This window comes from Myodes glareolus, chromosome 9 (genome assembly GCF_982192425.1).
Source record: "Myodes glareolus chromosome 9, mMyoGla1.1, whole genome shotgun sequence".
NCBI classification, from domain to species: domain Eukaryota; kingdom Metazoa; phylum Chordata; class Mammalia; order Rodentia; family Cricetidae; genus Myodes; species Myodes glareolus.
Window position 1 is genome coordinate 45,395,809 of NC_142034.1, and position 18,130 is coordinate 45,413,938.

Consider the following 18,130-nt stretch of genomic DNA (forward strand, 5'->3'; position numbering starts at 1 on the left):
GTGTGGGCCTGTGACTCCGGTGGCACTGGAGGACCCGGAGAGCCCTACAGCGTCTGAGCACTGGCTATGCTCTGGCCCTGGATCACTGCCCACTTGCACTATCTGATGACTGCCTCCCATCCTACAGGTGAGGAAGCCTAGATAGAAGGCCTACCTGTGGCAGGTGGTGAAGCTGGGAGGTAGGCCTAGGAGTCTGAGATCAAGACAGACGGACAGATGCAGAAACAAAGAGCCTTTGAGTGCAAAGACAGGCTATGCCCAGAGCGGGGCCTCCTCTGAGGGAGCGAGCGCTGCTTCCCTTTTTGGTTCATAAGCTCCTAGAACTGCTTTGCTCTGTGCTCTCCCAGCTGAGGCCAGTTTCCAGGGCCAGTGGGAGTAGCATGGGGGTGAGTGCTTGTTCCTGGTGGGTCTGGACATAATGATTTGATAGTGGCCTTTGGGCAGAATTCAACCTTAGCTTGGGCCTGATACCCCTCTAGGAAGTTCAAGAACAATATCAGAGGCTGCTGGATGCGTAGCTTCATTGGGCATGCCTGCCTTCTCTCTGCTTCTTGCTTGACCCTTCAGCACCCCTCTCCATCTTTCCCAGCTTCTGTGGGGAGGTCAGGAGCTCTACCTTGCTTCCAGATGACCTAGGGGAGAGCCATTTGGAAGGCAGAGTTAAGCCCTGTCTTTGGGGACTTGGAGAGGCAGCGAGAGTGAGGAGCAGGCAGAGAGTAGCCTAGGACCTTCTTCCAGCAGTTGCCACTTGCCACCCACCACCGGTGGACTTGGCTGTCCAGTGAGACAGTGTGGTGTTTTTGTGGGACTGAGGGAAGGGGCTCAGCTTGTGCGCACCCCAATCTATGAGATCCCCAGGCTTGCCCTGTCCCTCCACTTCCACAGGAATCTTCAGCTGGGGAGGAGAGAGGGGCAGGGTTGCTAAAAATAAAGGCATCTCCTCAAATTTTCTTGAGGGGGTCAGTGGAGTCCAAGATTGGGGAGAAAGAGTAGGCTGATAGGAGGTGGAAGACAGCAGCCCAAGCTGAGGTGAGATCTACATAGTCCATGGGCCTCTGCCCCAGGCTGTAGAGACAGAGGGACACCCAGGAGCAGATGGACAAGTCAGGCAAGGATGCAGTACAGGCTACCTGCTTGTCTAGGCTGCTTTCCTCCCAGAATCTTAGGGTTGCTGGCGGCTAAACCCCTCACCGCTCTTTCCCCACTCAACCTCGTTTTGACCTCCAAGGACTCTGCTGAACTGGGTGGATGGACACTTCTAATCGAGAGAGTTAAACTTTCTCCCTGTCTCTTCCTGTTTCTGTTGCTTGAAGTCCAGGACAAGGAAGGCCAAAGGAGTGCCAGAGTCAGTGTGAGGTTACAGGTACAGCAGGACTCAGACTTGGGGCCAGCGGGTGGTTGGCGTCTCAGAAGCACCATCTTGACCTGAGTAACAGGCCATCTTAGTCTGGGCTGTAGGCAGAAGGGGATTGAGAAAGGTAACTAGATAGTAGGATAGAACAGGGCTCTGCCACAAGATGGGGGCTGAGTGGGCAGTGCAGGAGGGAGAAGAAAGAAGTCTGGGGGAATAAACGTGCCATGGCTTACTGGACACTTTCACACTTCCGCATGGAGATAGTAGGGGTCTTTTATCCTCAAAATGTGACTTTCCTCCTATTTCTTTAGCCAGCCATAAAATAGGGTGTCTCGACAGGAGGGGGACTGCCAGCTGTCGGACCAGATGTTTCTAATCACCAGCACATCTCCTGACTGGATATAAATAATGTCGACAACTTCGGCAGAGCAGTGTGCCAGGTGAAGACCCTTAAAAGGCCCACGAACCCAGGCTCTGTCTTTCTGTCTTAGTCTTAACTTGCTGGAAGACCTTGTTGGGCTAATGCTCACCCCTGACCAATAGCCCAGCCCTGATCCAGGTTTCCTGGGTCATCAGGTCCAGCCTGTCCATTGACTGTCTGGCAAAGAGACCCCTGTCTTGGTGGCCTGTATCTCTCTGGCTATTGGAGGACCACCTCCTCAAAGATTCTAGTCCCTTCCCAGTCCCTACCCTCTCTGATTTCCTTTGATTCTATGCTGTCTACCAAAGAGATGGGACAGAATCTGGTGCCTTGAATTCCCATTGACACAGGGAGATGATCTGATTTACCCAAGGTCACCTAGACACCCAGAGCCAGCCCAAGATTTAAACCTGGGCCCTAACTCTGATTAGCTCTGTGTGGTTGGAATTTTTCCGGAGATGCAGTGTGGCTCTCCACACTGCCTGATTCTCCCGCTCCCCAGGCACTGGGGACTCCCTAGGCACCTGCTGGCTTGTGGGACCCTGGCCAGACGCTCAGCAGGTGGCTGCTTGAGGGACAAAGAGGCTGGTGATCAGACGCAGAGCTGCGAGGGAGGAGGGAGCAGCAAGAAGCCAAGGGGGACAGTGTAGCTGAGTCCGGTCTGAGAATGGGGAGAGCAGGAAGAAAACAGCATTTAGGGAAGATGTAGGGGTGCTCGGTGGTCTGGGGGCTTGCTAAATTTTGCCCTCTCTGCCTGATGGGAGGGAGGGGCTTGATTGTAAAGAGAAGAGCCTTTGGGTAGGGGAGAAAGGGGGTGAAAGGGGCCTCCTAAAGACATGATTAGGTTACTACCAGGGTATGACAATTCTGGTTAACCCCGGAACGTGCACTTTGGGGGTGGAGACCCACAACTTGGATTATGCAATGTATTTGGTCTGGTGACAAGCAGGTGGGACCCTGTACCATGTATGCCTGTTGAAAATTACAGGGACACCCAGACCCAACAGAGATGGGAAAGTTTTGATGAAGGACTTCTCTCATGGCCTGGCCTGAGGACCCCAGAGACTTTTTGGCCTTTCACAGAATGAGATGGTAATTTCCTGCCACAAGTGAGAAAGTGAGGAACAGAAGGATTCCTGGCCAGAAGTCATCCGTCCTTCTGGAGTCCAGGGTAGTTGGATCCTGTAGGTGTCATTTGTCATAACTAACTCGTTCAATTAATATCAGAGAAAGAAAAAAACCCAGAAGTCTCTGGTCTAGCTAGAGGGGTAGCAAGAGCTGATCTTATTTATTAAGACTGTAGCTTGTCCCTAAACTAAGTTCCTTTAAGGTCAGGGTTTGTGTTACAGTCTAACTTTTAATAGGTGCTGTATAGAGGGGCTGTGGAATGGAGAATGGAAGGATGGGCGAGTGGACAGCTGAGTTCTTGTTGCACAGTCTTTTCTAGGTGATCAGGAGAGGGGAGGTGGGAGAATGGACCAGACAGAAGGACAGAAGGACAGTCTGAAAAGGCAGGGTCAGTTAAGGCATGTACGGTGGTAGAGTGAGGACGCTTGCTTTACCCAGCATCCTCACTGCATCTCCTCCCCTCCTTCCCATGCTTACTCAGTCCCTGCTCATCTCCTGGCAGAGCCCCTTGTTCCTGCTGGTCTCAGCCAGGACCTCCCACCTCACCCCTTCTCTTCCTGCCAGATGCCCTGCCAGCAAGGCTGCTTGCAGGCTCTGCAGCAAGAGTCTGGGATTGTTGTTGGAGACGTGGCAGGTTTGTTTGCTCCCAAGCCCTCCGAGAAATCTCAACAATCAATGGCCAACAACACTCTGCCTGCAGCTGCAGCATCGATCTTCTCCCCGGAAGGGCTGGCGGCTGGACGACAGGTAGGTCGTTGGAAAGAAGCTGAAGAAGACTTCAGCCTTCCATCTGGGGAATGGGCCTCAATAAAGGCTGAGGGGGTGTGATAACCCAAGATGCCAAGACAAGCGGGACCATTCCTCTTATTTACCAAGGTCCTCAAAGGACAGGAGTTACTACAGACCTTTGGGACAAGATATTTCAGTCCTTTGCATTAAGAGTTGTATGATAAAATGTCTGTAACCTGCTATACGATAAAGACTGGGACTAGAGATCACCAGGAAAGCAACTGTCAAGGCCAGAAATGTGCTAGAAGAAAGTTATGGACTATTTATGTCTCGAGTCTGTCAGACAATATGAGCTTGAACTTGGTCTATGAAAGGCAAGGAATAGCTTCTATTTCATGGAAATGATAGGAAAGGCAATGAGCGAATGTCTATAAAGCACACAGGGAACCTGGCATGTGGTTGGTCCTAATAAACATTTGCTGTTATTGTTGCTGCTTATATTATTTAAATCGTGGCATTCCGGGTTCCTATTTCCCTGCATTACCACTCTTCCCTAGGCTAGAGTAGACGGTCCCGGCTGAAGCAAGACCTTGAAAAATGGGCAGGCATTTTGGGGTATTCTTTCTGTTCACTAGGTAGGCAGCCCAGGGTAAATGACTTGTTCTCTCCCAACCTCTTACTGTGAGCATTAAGTCGAAGAGGAGTAGAAAAGGCTTGCTCAGCAAAGCCTGGGCTCCTGTGGGTGAGGGTGCTCTCGGGGCCAGTCCTCACACCTCGAACGAACCATGTTTGTACAGTGAGCAAACAAACGATGGGCTGAGTGCTTGGAAGGCTGTACCCCAACACCTGATGTTTTTAGGAGCTGAGAAAGCTTCATGGACCCGCATTGCTATCTAGATATTCTTAGACCATTCCATCCAAGGCCGCATCTGATCTCAGAGCTCCGATGGAATGGTTTCCGAAGCTTGGCTGGGTGAGTGCACTCAGGAGCCCCAGTCCTTCAGTGCCTATGAGGCTTCCCTCTCAGCCAGAGATGAATGGCAATGGCGGGAGGGGCTTTGAAAGGCCAGGCCCTGCTGTGATTTCTGTGCTGATTTCTAACCGTGCAATTCTTACAAATTTCTTAACATGCATTTACTGTGTGGCCTGTGCTAGGCCCCGAGCCACTGGGGACACAAGCAGCGGTGGCACTAAGGGATGGACTGAGGAAAAGCTTTACCACATTAAGAATGGCCATCAGGCCCCGCCTCCCAAACCACCTAAGGCTGATGGCATGACAGCTTAATTCGTAGCAGGAAAAAAAACTAAGTAAAGGCTGTAATTTACAGGTGGAATAATTGGCCAACTGTTAGGAAAGGGGTGGGGGGAGCTCAACATACAATCTATGTAAAAATAGTGCGCTTGCTATGCAAACTCAGCTTCATGATGCAGTCCCAGCTGCCAGAGGCCTGTCACTCCATTCTAACCGGGAAGCTGACCCCTCAGCTCCTCCAAAGTCGGAATTCAGTAGCTGCCCAAGATAGACTTACTAGCCTCCTTTCTGGGCTGCTGCTACTGGAAGGCGCTTCAAGCAACCAGTAAAGGCTCCTGATCCAACAGTCTGGGGACCAGATGGGGGCAGCAAACAGACAGTGGGGACATGGACAAGTCCTCTGACCCAGGGTGGAAGACACGCCGTAGAGCAGATGCCTCGTGCCAATTACCGGACTACCAGTCAAGCCATGCTTGAAGCCTGAAGTAGACTAACCAGGCTGGCTGAGGAGGAGGGAAAAACCAGAAAGAAAAACACGTAGAAGGAGCATGAGAAGCCCAGAAGTTGTTGAGCACTTGACTGGTCTGACCAACGGATGCAGAGATTCCTTTGCCCCGGCTCTATTAGTCATCTTTCTGGTATGGTGTTGTTCCGGTGGGAACTGGCCTTGGGGACCTCCTAGCACCTGCTTTCTACCTCCTGACTGTGGACTAGGGCTGGCACCTTCTCCTCTTCTAGGTGACTCTTATTTATAGAGCTTAGCCTCTCGTAGGTGAAAAACCAAGCTTGGCAAGCATGAATTTCATGCATCCTTACACTGAAGGCTCCGGAGAGTGGAGGTCTAGTGAAGCCAATGACATGGCATCCTGGGCTCTTCACCATCTAGGCTGAGAGGTTCCTTTACTGAAGCTACCCGTGGCTACTGCTCCTTTTTTTCTCTGAAGAGGTTGGAGGGTAGAATAATAAACCTGGATAGCTCTGCCCAAGGACGCAGGAGTTCTAAGCTGAGCCCCACCTAGAGGATGAGCTTAACTGGAGCTAGGAGAGGTGGAGGCGAGAAGGGCTGGAGGAGGCTGGAGGACCTGGGACTGGGTGAGAGAGAGGGTAAGGACGCAGTCTTTCTGACAGGCAGACACGTGTGTGGGGAAGGGCATGGAAGCTCGATTTCTAATTAAGCCCCAGTCCCATTGTCTTCTTGCTCCCCATTAGTGCCCCACAGCATCCCCAAGGCATTTTAAGCTGCCACCCTGCTGAGAAGGCTGGGATGGCCGCCAGGGCCTGCCAAGCTTGATTCACTTAGGTCCGTGAGGGGCAAAAAGCCAGCTCAGGGTTCTCTTCCTCTCAGGGCGGGTCTCGTCAGAAACCCAGCAGGGGTTCCCTGCCTGCCTGCCTTGTCCACCTCCGGATCTCTGAGTGGAATCTAAGCTATCTCCCATGGGCCTTTGTTCCCAGCCAAAGCCCTCATCCTGAAGTACCAGGCTAGAGAAGAAAGCAGGATTGCTTCTGAAGCAGCCCCCAGACTCAACAATCTGCCCTCAGAAGCCAGTCCCAACCCGAGTTCCATCCCTAAGCAACAATTAGCATTTTAGGTTAAATCAGTCCTAGGCTGTTAGCCCTTGTATCAGTGGGGATCCTGGAAGCCAAATCCTTCCGTTTTTTTTCTCCCACACATTATCCCCCAGTTTTTGGAAGAATAAGCAACTGAGGTTTGCTATTTCTGGTTCCCCCCATCTTTCTACCGCACTCTCAAGAGAGCTTAGAGAGATGGAACCCTGGGTCCAAGGTCACATAACTGTGGAGGCAGCTTCTATACCTGGAGACCTAATCCCACCCTAGTCTTGGCTGATTTTACCTTCACAATCTCCCCAGGCCACATTCACACACGCAGAGTTTAATTAACTTTATTGATATTCAGAAATTAAGAGAATGACTAAAGGTAATTGCTCATTAAAAATCATTAAACTGACACAGCAGGCCTAGGCAGGCCTGGCTCCTGCCGAACTGTCTTCTCCCCCACTGTGGCAAGACCTCCCTGGCACTTCCCATAGCTTGGGAGGACGTCCCATAGTCTAATGCCTGTCATACCTGGAACCAATTAATCCAAGAGCTGCAAAAGAAATGGAGAATTGAGCCCATGGGGCAGGGGAACTACCCATCTATCTCCTTGGTTTCCAGGGCATCTGCCTCCCCTGGACTACCGAAGGTTGAAGGTTCAGGCTGCAGCTGACCCACTGCATCATGTGGTCTGAGTCCCTTGTTTGGGCAGAGTTCCGAGGTCTCCCAGGCTGCCAGGCTACAGGGCTACATCCTCAGGCTGAAAGCCTTCCAGCCTAAGGCCTTTACTCCCCAAATCTCTCTTTTACGAAAGTCTCCAGGAGCCCCAGAAAGTCAAGTGAGCTACCTCCCAAGTGAGAGGGCTCAGACTCTAATGAGTAACCTTCCATCTATGTTGTAGCGGAAAGGGCCTCCTGGCCACCCAGTTCTGGGTTCAGGCTCTCTCACCTGCCAGGCATGCCACTGCTTCCAAATCTCTTTCTTCCTATGGAACCCAACAGAAAGACAATCCCACAGCACTGGAGAATCTAATGAATCCCAGAAGGACGCTGGCTGGGGGAGTGGGTAAATCCCTCCACACCTCCAGTCGAGGCTGGACTGTGAGTCATACACAGGTCTCTTCCTGGAGGCCTGTGGTCTCTCTCTCTTTCCAACCTGCAAGGAACTGGTTGGCAGAGGCTACACCTTCACACTAGGGGCTTAACACCCAACACTCGGAGCTCCTGAAGTGCTGACATCCTGGGACCTGCAGACCCCAAACCACACTCACACCCTCAGACAAGTACTCCATTGCCAGAGAACAACACAGACTCTGTGCCCCAGGGAAGTAGCCAGGATGTGGCCAGACCCCATACAGATTTTGAATTCAGAGATATCCTTAGATTGTTCGCCCAGGAAATGGGTTTTTCTTCATCCCTTCTCATCCCTGGATTGGTGCTTGTGAAATTCTCCCTTCTCCCAGCAAGGTGAATATACAACACCAAGTTTTCCTAGCCCTAGGCGGAGCCAGTGTGGACAGTCAGATGGGCTGGGCAAAGACATGGTCTGCTTGTGGGTAGAGCTCGAGATTCAAAGACATGCTCCAGTGCCTCCAGGGCAGGAGAACAGCTGCCTGGTACCATCCCAACCCAAACCAGCCATAGTCGGGATGCTCTGACATCCAATCTCTGGCCCAGGAAGACGGAGCCTGAAGGTTAGAAATTCCCCTTCCTCCCCACTCCACAGCAGAAGCTACGAACCATAACCAGATGGCGAGGGACTTGGAGTCCCAAGTCCAAGTGCGGTTTCGCGGACCCCACCAAGCGACCAGTAAAAGCCGAGGACCTGAGCAATTGTAGACTCCGAGAACGCTTGCTTCGGATTAGATTAGCATCTTTTCTGCTTCTCATTCATCTTCCCTCCAAACTCCCTTGCTGCCTACTCCAAGGCCAAGCTTTTCTTGACCGAGACCAATGAAGTTGGGACTTGACTCGGAGTCCGGGGCTGGGAGTCCGGGCTGGGTCTCCGCCAACTAGCCTGCCACTCTGGGGTCAATAGGACCCGATGGGAAGGCAGACTCGGAGCGGGTTGCACTCCGGGCATGTGAGGGCGTGCATGTGTATGTGCAATAAAAGAATTTCGGGGAGAACAGCCAGTCCCAGGACCTCAGTTGCTGCAGACCAGCGAAGAGCGAGGGGAAGGACAGAGGGCTCCCAGGGTCCCCCAATGTCTTCCCTTCCCAGAATTGTGCTCTAGGTTTCAATTCTGACATTTCAGAGCCAAGGCGATGAGAGGTGAGAGATGACCCAATCCCAGGTCCCGCCACCACCCGACCCGGTTCCTCTGCAGTGAGAATGAGAGTGGCCCCAGACTTGGCGGCAAAGTCGAGTGAAGTTTAGAGAGCGGCAGGGGAGGCAGAACGGCGGGCTGCCAGCTGGACTGTCCGGACTCTGCACCCGCGATCAACCCCCCACCCCCCGCAACGCGCCCTGTCGCTCCTAGATGCCTGGAGTGGAGCGAGGTAGCGCGCGAGTGAGCGAGTGTGTGCGGGGAGGGGGTGGCGTGATGAATTGCAGCAGAGAAATCCCATTAGATCCGGGGAGATGATTAAAGGCGAGGTCTCGGCCGGGAGCGAATGGCGGGAGCCGCGACAGCTTCCCGCCGGTGGAGCCCGCGCCCCGCCCGGCTGGGTCGGCGCCGGGGACAGCGCAGTCGGCGGGACGCGGTGTTTGGGAGGGACAACAAGACGCGCGGAGCGAGGCGCCGGACCCTGCTTTTCTACCCCTGGGAGTCCGCGCCCGCCCCCGTCCTGTGTTCGGACGCCGGAGTCCCTTACCGTGAACCAGGAGCGCCAACAGCGAGGGCAGGAGCAGCAGGGCTGCTGGGTGCATGGTGCTGCTTGCGGCCGCGCCCCGGGTCAGGGCCGCGGCAGGGGGAATAGGGACTCGGAGAGGGGTGGGCAGGGGGGCTGAGTCGGTCCCCGGGAGAGCAGCGGGGCCGTCGCCGCCGCCGCCAGCGCCTGACAGAATCAGCACCACGGCCAGCGCCTGGCGTCGGCGCCGGGGATCGCCGCGCGGGGCTGGGGGCGGGGGCGCGGGAGGAGCGGCTTACCGTAAAGTCTCAAGCAAAGGCGCAGAAGACCCAGCGGCAAGAGCACAGGCTTCCGAGCCACGCCAGCCCTGGAGAAAGGACTGCCCTGCTAATGTGGCACACAGTCTCCACCTTCCCAAACTGCCCAGCCATGCTTGCCACCCTCTCCCGGTCTAGCAGCCTCCCAAAGGTGTTAGGTTCTAATCGGATAAGGAGAACAACCCCCTCCCCACCTTTCCCCACGCTATCCTGGTACCTGAAGGCTCCGAGGGTGACGGGGAAGATGCACATCAGTGAGGCAACTGGTGAGGCCCGCCTGCCCTTGTGGCAGCTCCATCCTGGGCCGATAATGAAGACGGCTTTTGAGCGTACAAAGGACAATAAATTATTACTTTGCGCTCAATAAATGCCAGGGCTCCAGGCAGCTGCATCAGCAGCAAACTGTGCTCACAGAAAAGCTTAATTATCCTGATATTATAGTTAAAAGCCAGTGGCACTCGTGTCCTGGGGAGACATTCTTCACTTGGTAGGAGGCAACCTGGGTCAAGCTGTGGGATGCTAAAGGCAGCACCCTCGGTTCCCATGCAGTCCCGAATTTCCAGACCCTCTTCTTCTGTTTCCTCTATGGAACCAGAACAGACACAGTGACACAGATCTTTTTTGCTCAGGTTTTGGAACTGATGGAGAAAATGGGGTCCGCATGAATGTCAGGGGTCTTTACGGCTGTTTTAGTTTTAAATTTTCATTTAATTGTTGTTATTTTCAGTGCTAGGAACCAGGGTCTCCCACATGATCTCATACTTCATAAAAAGGCACCCCACCGCTGAGTTATATCTCTAGCTCATCAGTATCGTTTCAGATGGAGGGAAACTTGAAGGAGGGGCGGTAACCAAAAGGCTATCCCATTCAATAATGTGGGAAAATAAGATTCTGTGACTCTTTATGATCTGAGGAATCCCAGCAAGCCACAGGCCAACATCAAGAACTTGAGCCTGTTATAATTGTGCAGAACTCGAGCCTCTTATTTAGATCCAAGGGACCACAGTTAGGTCAATAGGACACGGCCATGCGGATGATGTTAACATCTGTAGAGGAACCAATCATTTGTCCTCTGCATTCCCTCCATCTTACCCTGGAAGCAGATGACTTCTAGCCAGGTGGTGGCACATGCCTTTAATCCCAGCACTCGGGAAGCAGAGGCAGGCGGATCTCTGTGAGTTTGAGGCCAGCCTGGTCTACATGAGCTAGTCCAGGACAGGCTCCAAAGCTACACAGAGAAACCCTGTCTTGAACACCACCACCACCACCACCACCACCACCACACACACACACACACACACACACATCGCCAAAAAGGAAGTAGGTGACTTCTGCCCTAAGTTTTATTCCTCAGATCGCCTGGTCGTTGTGGTCTTCCAGCTCTGCTCCTTTGATTCTCTGTATGTTCTCTTGTGGACTCTGGGGAGCCACCTTGCCTATTGTCAAGAATCCCAAGCAGCAGGTGTCATGCGGAATTACCTGGGGAAGATGCTGGGAGAGGATTTTTGGACAGCTGTTTGGAGAAGTGAAGGAAGGGGGGAAAGCAGCAGAAGGCTGGGAGGAGGGGCCTTTGAGGAAAGGATCTGAAGTGAGGAGAAGCCAGGAAAGAGGGGTGGAGGGGAGGGAAGACCAGAATAGCCAAAAGAATCGGGGAACAGGCACAGAACTGAAGTCTGGGAACTAGCAAGAATCGTGAGAGTCTGCCTTTCTTCCTTGTAGGTATTCCCTGGGTCCCTCAGGACTACACAGTTCTGGGGATGGGCACGAGCCACAATGCAGGTTGAACCTTACACATCAGGAAGGTTCATAGTGACTTAAAGAAAGGTGGCTGCTGGTCTCACTCAATTGTCCTGACGGTGAGGCTGCAGATGGACTGGGTACTACCTACAAGAAGGAAGGCAAACAAGCTCTCTGGGAACCTGCAATATGACCTTCCTGACTGCCTGAGCCTTCAGGAGGGTCCACTGGAGACTCCAGTCCCAGAATACAGCCCTTTGCCTTGAACCCAGAGGATGGGTTTGTACTGTATGACTGGGATAATAGCAAAACTTGCTGTCAGTCTTTACCAGAGATCTGGTAAACATGGCTCCTGTGGAATGGTCATGCAAGGTTGAGGCAGAGCCTGGACCAAGCTAGGAAGCAGTAGAATTTTTGGTAAACATCTTTTCTCATGTTTTCCAAAGGGTCCATTCTTCCTAGACCTTGGCATTACACCTGTAACCTAGGACAATAAAATACCCAAGGGGACATTAATCTATACTCAAGGTTTACAATCTGAGAGTTTACTCAATTCACACATGCACTGGAGAGTGGCATGGGCTGGTGACATGGCTCAGTGGGTAAAAGGCACTTGCTATCAAGCCTGGCTAGAATTCTATTCCCAGAACACCCACATGGTGGAGGGAAAGGAGAAAACCAATTCCTGACCAATTTCTGTAAGTTATCCTCTGGCTTCTGTACACACACACACACACACACACACACACACACACACACAGAGCACGATGTCATATGAATGTTGTGAGATGGGAGAAGGGGGCATTGCTTTAAGTCAGTGAGGGCTTCACAAGGTAAATGGGTGAAACCAAGTTGATTCTGCCTTATGTCTCAGTGAATGGAGTAGGAGGGCGTCCAATGGAAGGAGTACAGAGTGGGGGTGTGGCTTATGTAGCCAGCAACATGAGGGAAACTGCCAGATGGCTGAGGTCGGTAGGGGGACTAGTTCCACAAAGCCGAGCCCCCATAGGAAAGTGAGAAAGGGCTGGAGTCATCTGTGGCTTGGCTGTAGGAGGTTTTTTGGTCATCTGAGTGACAGGTCATTCTTGGTGGCTACCTTGCAGGGGTTACTTCATTATGAAGGTCTACAGGCTAAAACATGTCAGCCTGGCATCATTTGGGTGGGTTTCAGGCACTATGAACAGTGGGAAGAGTGGTACTTCACTGCGAACCAGAAGGAAGACTACTACAGATTAGGGTTGAAAGCCAGGGGGGCTCCTAGCCAGGAGAGGGTCTCTAACCACATCCCTGGGGAAGTCAGCCTTGCTTCTCCAGTTCTAAACAGCCTGTCAACTCTTGGGGTCACAGGCACATTGGTGACTTAGTTTGAAGTCTCTGTTGGGATAACACTTGCTTTCTGAGCAAGAAGTTGGGGGGATCCAAATCCACTCTTCTCCAAGACAACTTTCAAAGTAGAGCTTCCAAAGAGGTTAGGGTTTTAGGGGGGCAGGGAAGGGGGCCGCCACTTTATCTCAGGGACTGTAGGGTCACAACTTTCTATTTATTGCCACCATCTTCTTGGAGTAAGTCCCTAGACTCAGTGGCTTCTGGTATGGCCAGGGATATGCCTGGTTTCCTGGGTTACCCAAAGTCAGTCAGCTGAAGGTCCCGGCTCTGAGCATTCGCTCCCTCTCCAGGAATGGGACCAGATCACTGCGGCAGGATCCTTGGGTGCCCTGAGACAGCAGCAGAAAATGGTTTGATGTGAACTACTTTCCTCTCCAAACCCAGTCCTCCAGCCTGCCCACCACCCCAGCCGAGGCCTTTGATCCTCCACAGTTCCATAAATGTTTAATGCCACTAGCTGGACAGAAATGAGGCAGGTGCCGGAACATGCAGACTGGAGATAGGACTTGAGATCTATCCTGTTGGCTAAATTATTTGTACGCAGGAGTCCTGGGATGGGTGGGAGGAGGCCCTCTCCCACCGTGTGGAGGGAGAGGTCCCAGGGTTCAAGTTTGTGGCACTAATACATGAAGCTCTTTGAAAACCCCAATGGGGCTGAAACTAAAATGAAGAATCAACTGTAGAAGCCCAATTCTCCCCCCCCTCACTTTCCCACCCCTGGTTTGATTGAAGGAGAAAGATAGAAAGTTAAATGACAATCAAATGCAAATACAGCTCAACAAACACCACAGCAATTACCAGGCTCAGGAAACACATGGCTTTTGCAGGCAGCAGGGGTTGGCAATTTGGAAGCCTGGGCCTGTGCAGAGGTGACCGGCATGGGGCTATTTTAATGGACAGTTAAATATATGCAAAAACCTTGCATCTAGTTTGCATACATGCTGATGAGTGGGGAACAGGAACCCAGGGAGCTTATGCTACCTTGCAGCTGCCTATGGGTTGTTTCAGATGGGAAGGGGCCCTGAGTGCTTGGGAGGCAAAGCCAATTTGAACGCCTGGCCAGTCTCTTCCGTCCTATGCACAAGCTGGTGCTGAGGTGTGAGGATTGAAGTTGACAAGAGCCCATGGGGCCCTCCATGAAAGGGCTTCAGGCACTGGCCTTCCAACAACCCAGAGGCTCTGGTAAGAGTGGCCTTCTCCTCGGTATTTGCATAATGTTTTGCATCTCATTTGAATGCTATTAATTTGGTGTCAGGTTAGGTTGGCACGGTGTAAGAAGAGAACAGCTGGCCTTCTCCCTCCCCTCTGTACCCCCGGGCTTACTCTTCACATAGCCCTCCCCAGCCTTGGAGACAGAGGCCTCTACTTCCATTCCCCGCTTCACATTCCCTGACACATGGAAAGTCTCTTAGGCAAACCAACTCCTGAAAGTCAAGGCCACCTATATTGTGGCCAGTTGCAGAGTTATGCTGAAGGAAGAAGAAATGGTCCCCAAGGGCATCCTTGCCAGATCCAGAGATACCATGGAGGATGCTGGGGGCCTTCGTCTCCCCAAGCAATCAAGGCAGCTTGGCTTGGAAAGTGTCCAAGGATAATAACCAAGAGAGGGAGGGAACAAAGACAGGTGATAATTCCTGAGAAATATGGATGGCTCCAGAAATAAAACCCTCTGAACTCGGTTGTCCCAGCGCTTGAACTGACATAAAACATATACACCAGAGGCTTGGGTTTACAGGGCTGCTCAGGGGCTGGCAACTCAGTACCAGGTTGATAGCCACGTGGTAAGGAAATGGGTCACCTGGTAGGTTAAACTCTGGAACAGGTGGAAGAGTCCTCAGGTACACCATTTAGACTTCCTTGGTCAGTGGATGCCAGGGATTCCATGACAACCTGGAGATGGCGGCAGGAGAGTCAGGCTTGTCCATTGGTCGAAACATTTGGAAACATCTGACTTCTGAGACAGGGATACGACTCAGTTTGTAAAATGCTTGCCTAGCGTGCATGAGTCCCTGGGTTCAATACCTCGCACTATATAAGCTGGGCGTGACGGCTCATGCCTATAATACCAGCCAGCCCTCAGATGGTGGAGGTGGGAAGATCAGAAGTTCAAGGTCACACTCTACTATAGATCCAGTTTGGGAACAGTCTGGATTGTATGAGACCCTGCCTCAAAGTATTTTAGTTCTCTCTTGGAGGGGGGGGGGAGACTGCAGCTGGATGCCCCCTCAGATGTAGATGCTAGGGCCAGCACCACTCACTTCTGCTGATACGAAGCAAGAGAGGGTTGGTGTGAGCAAACATCCCAGACAGGTTGACCTGACACCTGACCTCATACCACCATCTCTGATAGCTGCTCAGCCTGGGCCAAGGTGAAGGCAAAATTGTGTTTGTTCTCCTTATGCCTGAGGCAGGACTTGGGGGTTGGTTTGGATAATATGGGAGAATAATCATGCCTCCTCTTTCGAGCAAACCCTGCTAAGAAGCTTTGCAATTGTAGAAGGCATGGGCTTGTACCTGATTCACATTTTACAGAAAGGTCTGAAGTATTTCCTCTTTAAAAAGATTGTCACATGCATTGAAAGCAAATTCACAATAGATCTGTCTGTTCTCCATTTAAAGAAAGTCAGGCCCTGAGTTCAGAGGGTTTTTTTTTTCTTCTTTTTCTTCTTTACCTTAAAAAATAATAATAGCTCCATTTATCATTTGCTGTTTGAGGGCATTAAGCCAGGGATTTAACAACACCTTCACAACAATCCTATGAGGCAGGTACAAAGCTGTCATTGTCTCCATTGAACAGATAGGGACATTGAGGCCCCAGGAGACTTGGTGATTCACAGCTACTTAAAGTGCTGTCCTGAGGAGGTAAGGAAAAAAGGGACCTGTCAGTGAACCTTTGTGGGGCAAGTGACAGAGGAGTCACAGGTTCCCTGGGCCTGGGCTTCTGCCCAGAGTTCATCTGCAGGGGCCCAGGCCTACCTAGAGGGTCACCCAGGAGCATGGTCCTGGGGGGTAGCTGCTTGGAACCGGTAGGGACGGTTGGTTCTATAATTCACCCAATAGATATTCAATTAAATGACCAGCGCTTAGCTGGGATCCAGAGCAGGCTTCAAGTGCTTCATATCCTCAGAGACAGCACAGGGAAGCATCCGGCTGTGTGGCAGAGAATGAGGAGCATAGCATGGGCGCCAAAGCTTGTGTGGCCTCTGGGTTCCCCACGGGCCTCGCATCTGTCTCTCCCTCCGTTTGTCCTTCACTGCAGACCCTGGCCGTTCACTACTCTCTCAGTCACTGGTCTACAGAACGAGGAAGCCTTTATTGAGCACTTTGTGTATGCCAGAACCGGAGTCCTCCAGGAGCTCTCTCTCCAGCCTGGGTCAGAAGAGAGTTCTCACGTGCTGTGGTGCAACATGGCTGTCTCTACAAGGCTCGGGAGGTCACTGAGAAGCAGTGTCTCCCTTGAACCTTGCAATCAGGGACAAGGGTACATAAGCCTTTCAGGGAGATCTTCTAGCTACAGATTCTCCTGGTGTCTAACCCTAGTCCCTCTGTTGTAAAAGTAGCCCACTTCCGACAGCCCCACAGTGTGGGAATGGGTTTCTGTGGTTCCTTTCCCTGGACCCTTCCTGTGAGTGTCGGCACAGTGCCGTCTCAGGAGACCCCAGGTGGAGTGTCAGAGGCTCTTGTTCTCCCTCGTGGTCCCTAAGGAGCCAGCTGCAGGCCTGCCTCCCGCCTCTTCATTTTCTGTGCAGGAATATAGGACAGAATTCTCAAATGGTGCTCAATTCTAGCTGTACACTCCCATCCCCGACTCCTCTCCTTGAACTACTTGTCCTCTGATTGTGACATCACAATGGTCTCTATGGCAACTGATTGTGAGGTCATTGGTCCTTAAAGCCACAGAGTCTGCAGGTCCAGACAATGCCTGGAGAAAAGGGAGGCTATAAATGCACAGGCAAGAGTGACAGATTCTTCTTCCACCAGAAATAGCAGGGCTTCCAAACCTATTCAGGGAGGACTCTGTTTGTCCATCCATCTTCAGTGGGGCCACAGTGGTGACTTACAAGGACAAAGTCTGTGAGAAAGAGACCCTGTTCACCCAGAGGCTGCAAGAACAGGCCTGAGTTCGAGATCCCAGCCTCGTGCGTGCATCAGGTGCCGGTCAGAGTCTCCACTTCACTATAAAAGGAAAACAGTGTCACCTGCCTTCCAGATGTGCATTCAGCGAGAAGACCCACAGGAGGGCATGACACATGGTTGGTAATCATTAAATGCTTTTATGTGCCCTGTCTCCTCTGTCCTGAGTCTGAATTTTTAATTTCCATTATTTATTTTTATGATTTATAATTTAATTATATATATTTAAGGTGGGTGACATTGGTTGGCATCTTATTATTTTATGTGTGTGAGTGTTTTACCTATATGTACGTGTGTGTGTGTGTATGTGTGTGTGTGTGTACCACTTGCATAACTTCTGTCCATGGAAGCTAGAAGAAGGCGTCAGATTCCCCAGAACCAGAGTTACAGACAGCTATGAACCACCGTATGGTGCTAGGAATCACATCTTTGTCATCTGGAAGAACAGCCAGTGCCCTTAAACACTGAGTCGTCCCTCCAGCCCCTATCACCTGTTTATCACTGGTCACTACTGCTGTGTGAAGACAGAGGGTGGTGTTTAGAGCAGGGTTCAAGTCCTGTGTCTGCTACTTCCCAGCTATAAGCTACACCTCTGGACCTCAGTGTCCTTGACTATAAAATGGAAAATAGAAACAGAATTGTCTAGGCTGAAAGAAAACTGCTTAAGCAGGGCAGAGGGTCTTGAAATGCAGCAGGTCAGCTCTGTCTTGAGGGCCTTGCTTCTGCCTCAGTCACCTTCCAGGAAATGTGAGTTCCTCTGAGAGGCATCCAGAATTGGAGAGCAGAGAGCCTCAGGACAGGACCACAGGGAAGCTACCTCCATGAGAAGGGTCCCTGTCCCCTTTCTGGGTCCCCCTGGTGTAGTACCTGTGATGCTACCTGTCCAGTCCAGTCACGGGCTCTGTGCTCCCTGCCGAAGAACGTCCATGACTCACTGATCTGCGAAGACCAGGCTAGGGCCTGACACAGGACCAGGTTCTGTCCTCGACATTTGTACAGCGGTCCCCAGAACAACCAGTAGATGTGTATCACTGTTGTTAATCATTTTTCTTTGGGTTTTGGTGGTGCTGGGGATTTAGCAGAGGGCCTCAAACACATTAGGCAAGGGCTATGTCTCTAAGCTAGATCTTCCCATCCCATTGGTTGTTTTACTTTTGAGACAGGGCCTATCTATAAACTCAGGCTGGTCTTCAACTTGCAACAATCTTCCAGTCTTTGCCTCCTGAATACTGGGGTCACGGGATGAGAGAAGTGAGCCTTTAAGTGATGACGATGAGGATGGATTACATTTGTTTTTTTATTTAGTATGTGTGTGTGTGTGTGTGTG

General features: G+C 51.7%; 1 protein-coding gene across 2 annotated transcripts in view; it reads right to left on the reverse strand.

The window, feature by feature from the left end:
- The window catches only part of Sez6 (seizure related 6 homolog), a 46,035-nt gene extending 36,585 nt beyond the window's left edge, over nucleotides 1-9,450 (reverse strand). For both annotated transcript variants that reach the window (XM_085695398.2, XM_085695397.2), the window contains exon 1: nucleotides 9,254-9,450. In XM_085695398.2, the coding sequence (XP_085551524.2) occupies nucleotides 9,254-9,308 (55 nt within the window). In that variant the 5' untranslated portion in view covers nucleotides 9,309-9,450. The remainder of the gene's footprint in view (nucleotides 1-9,253) is intronic.
- Between the last annotated feature and the right edge of the window lie 8,680 nt (nucleotides 9,451-18,130).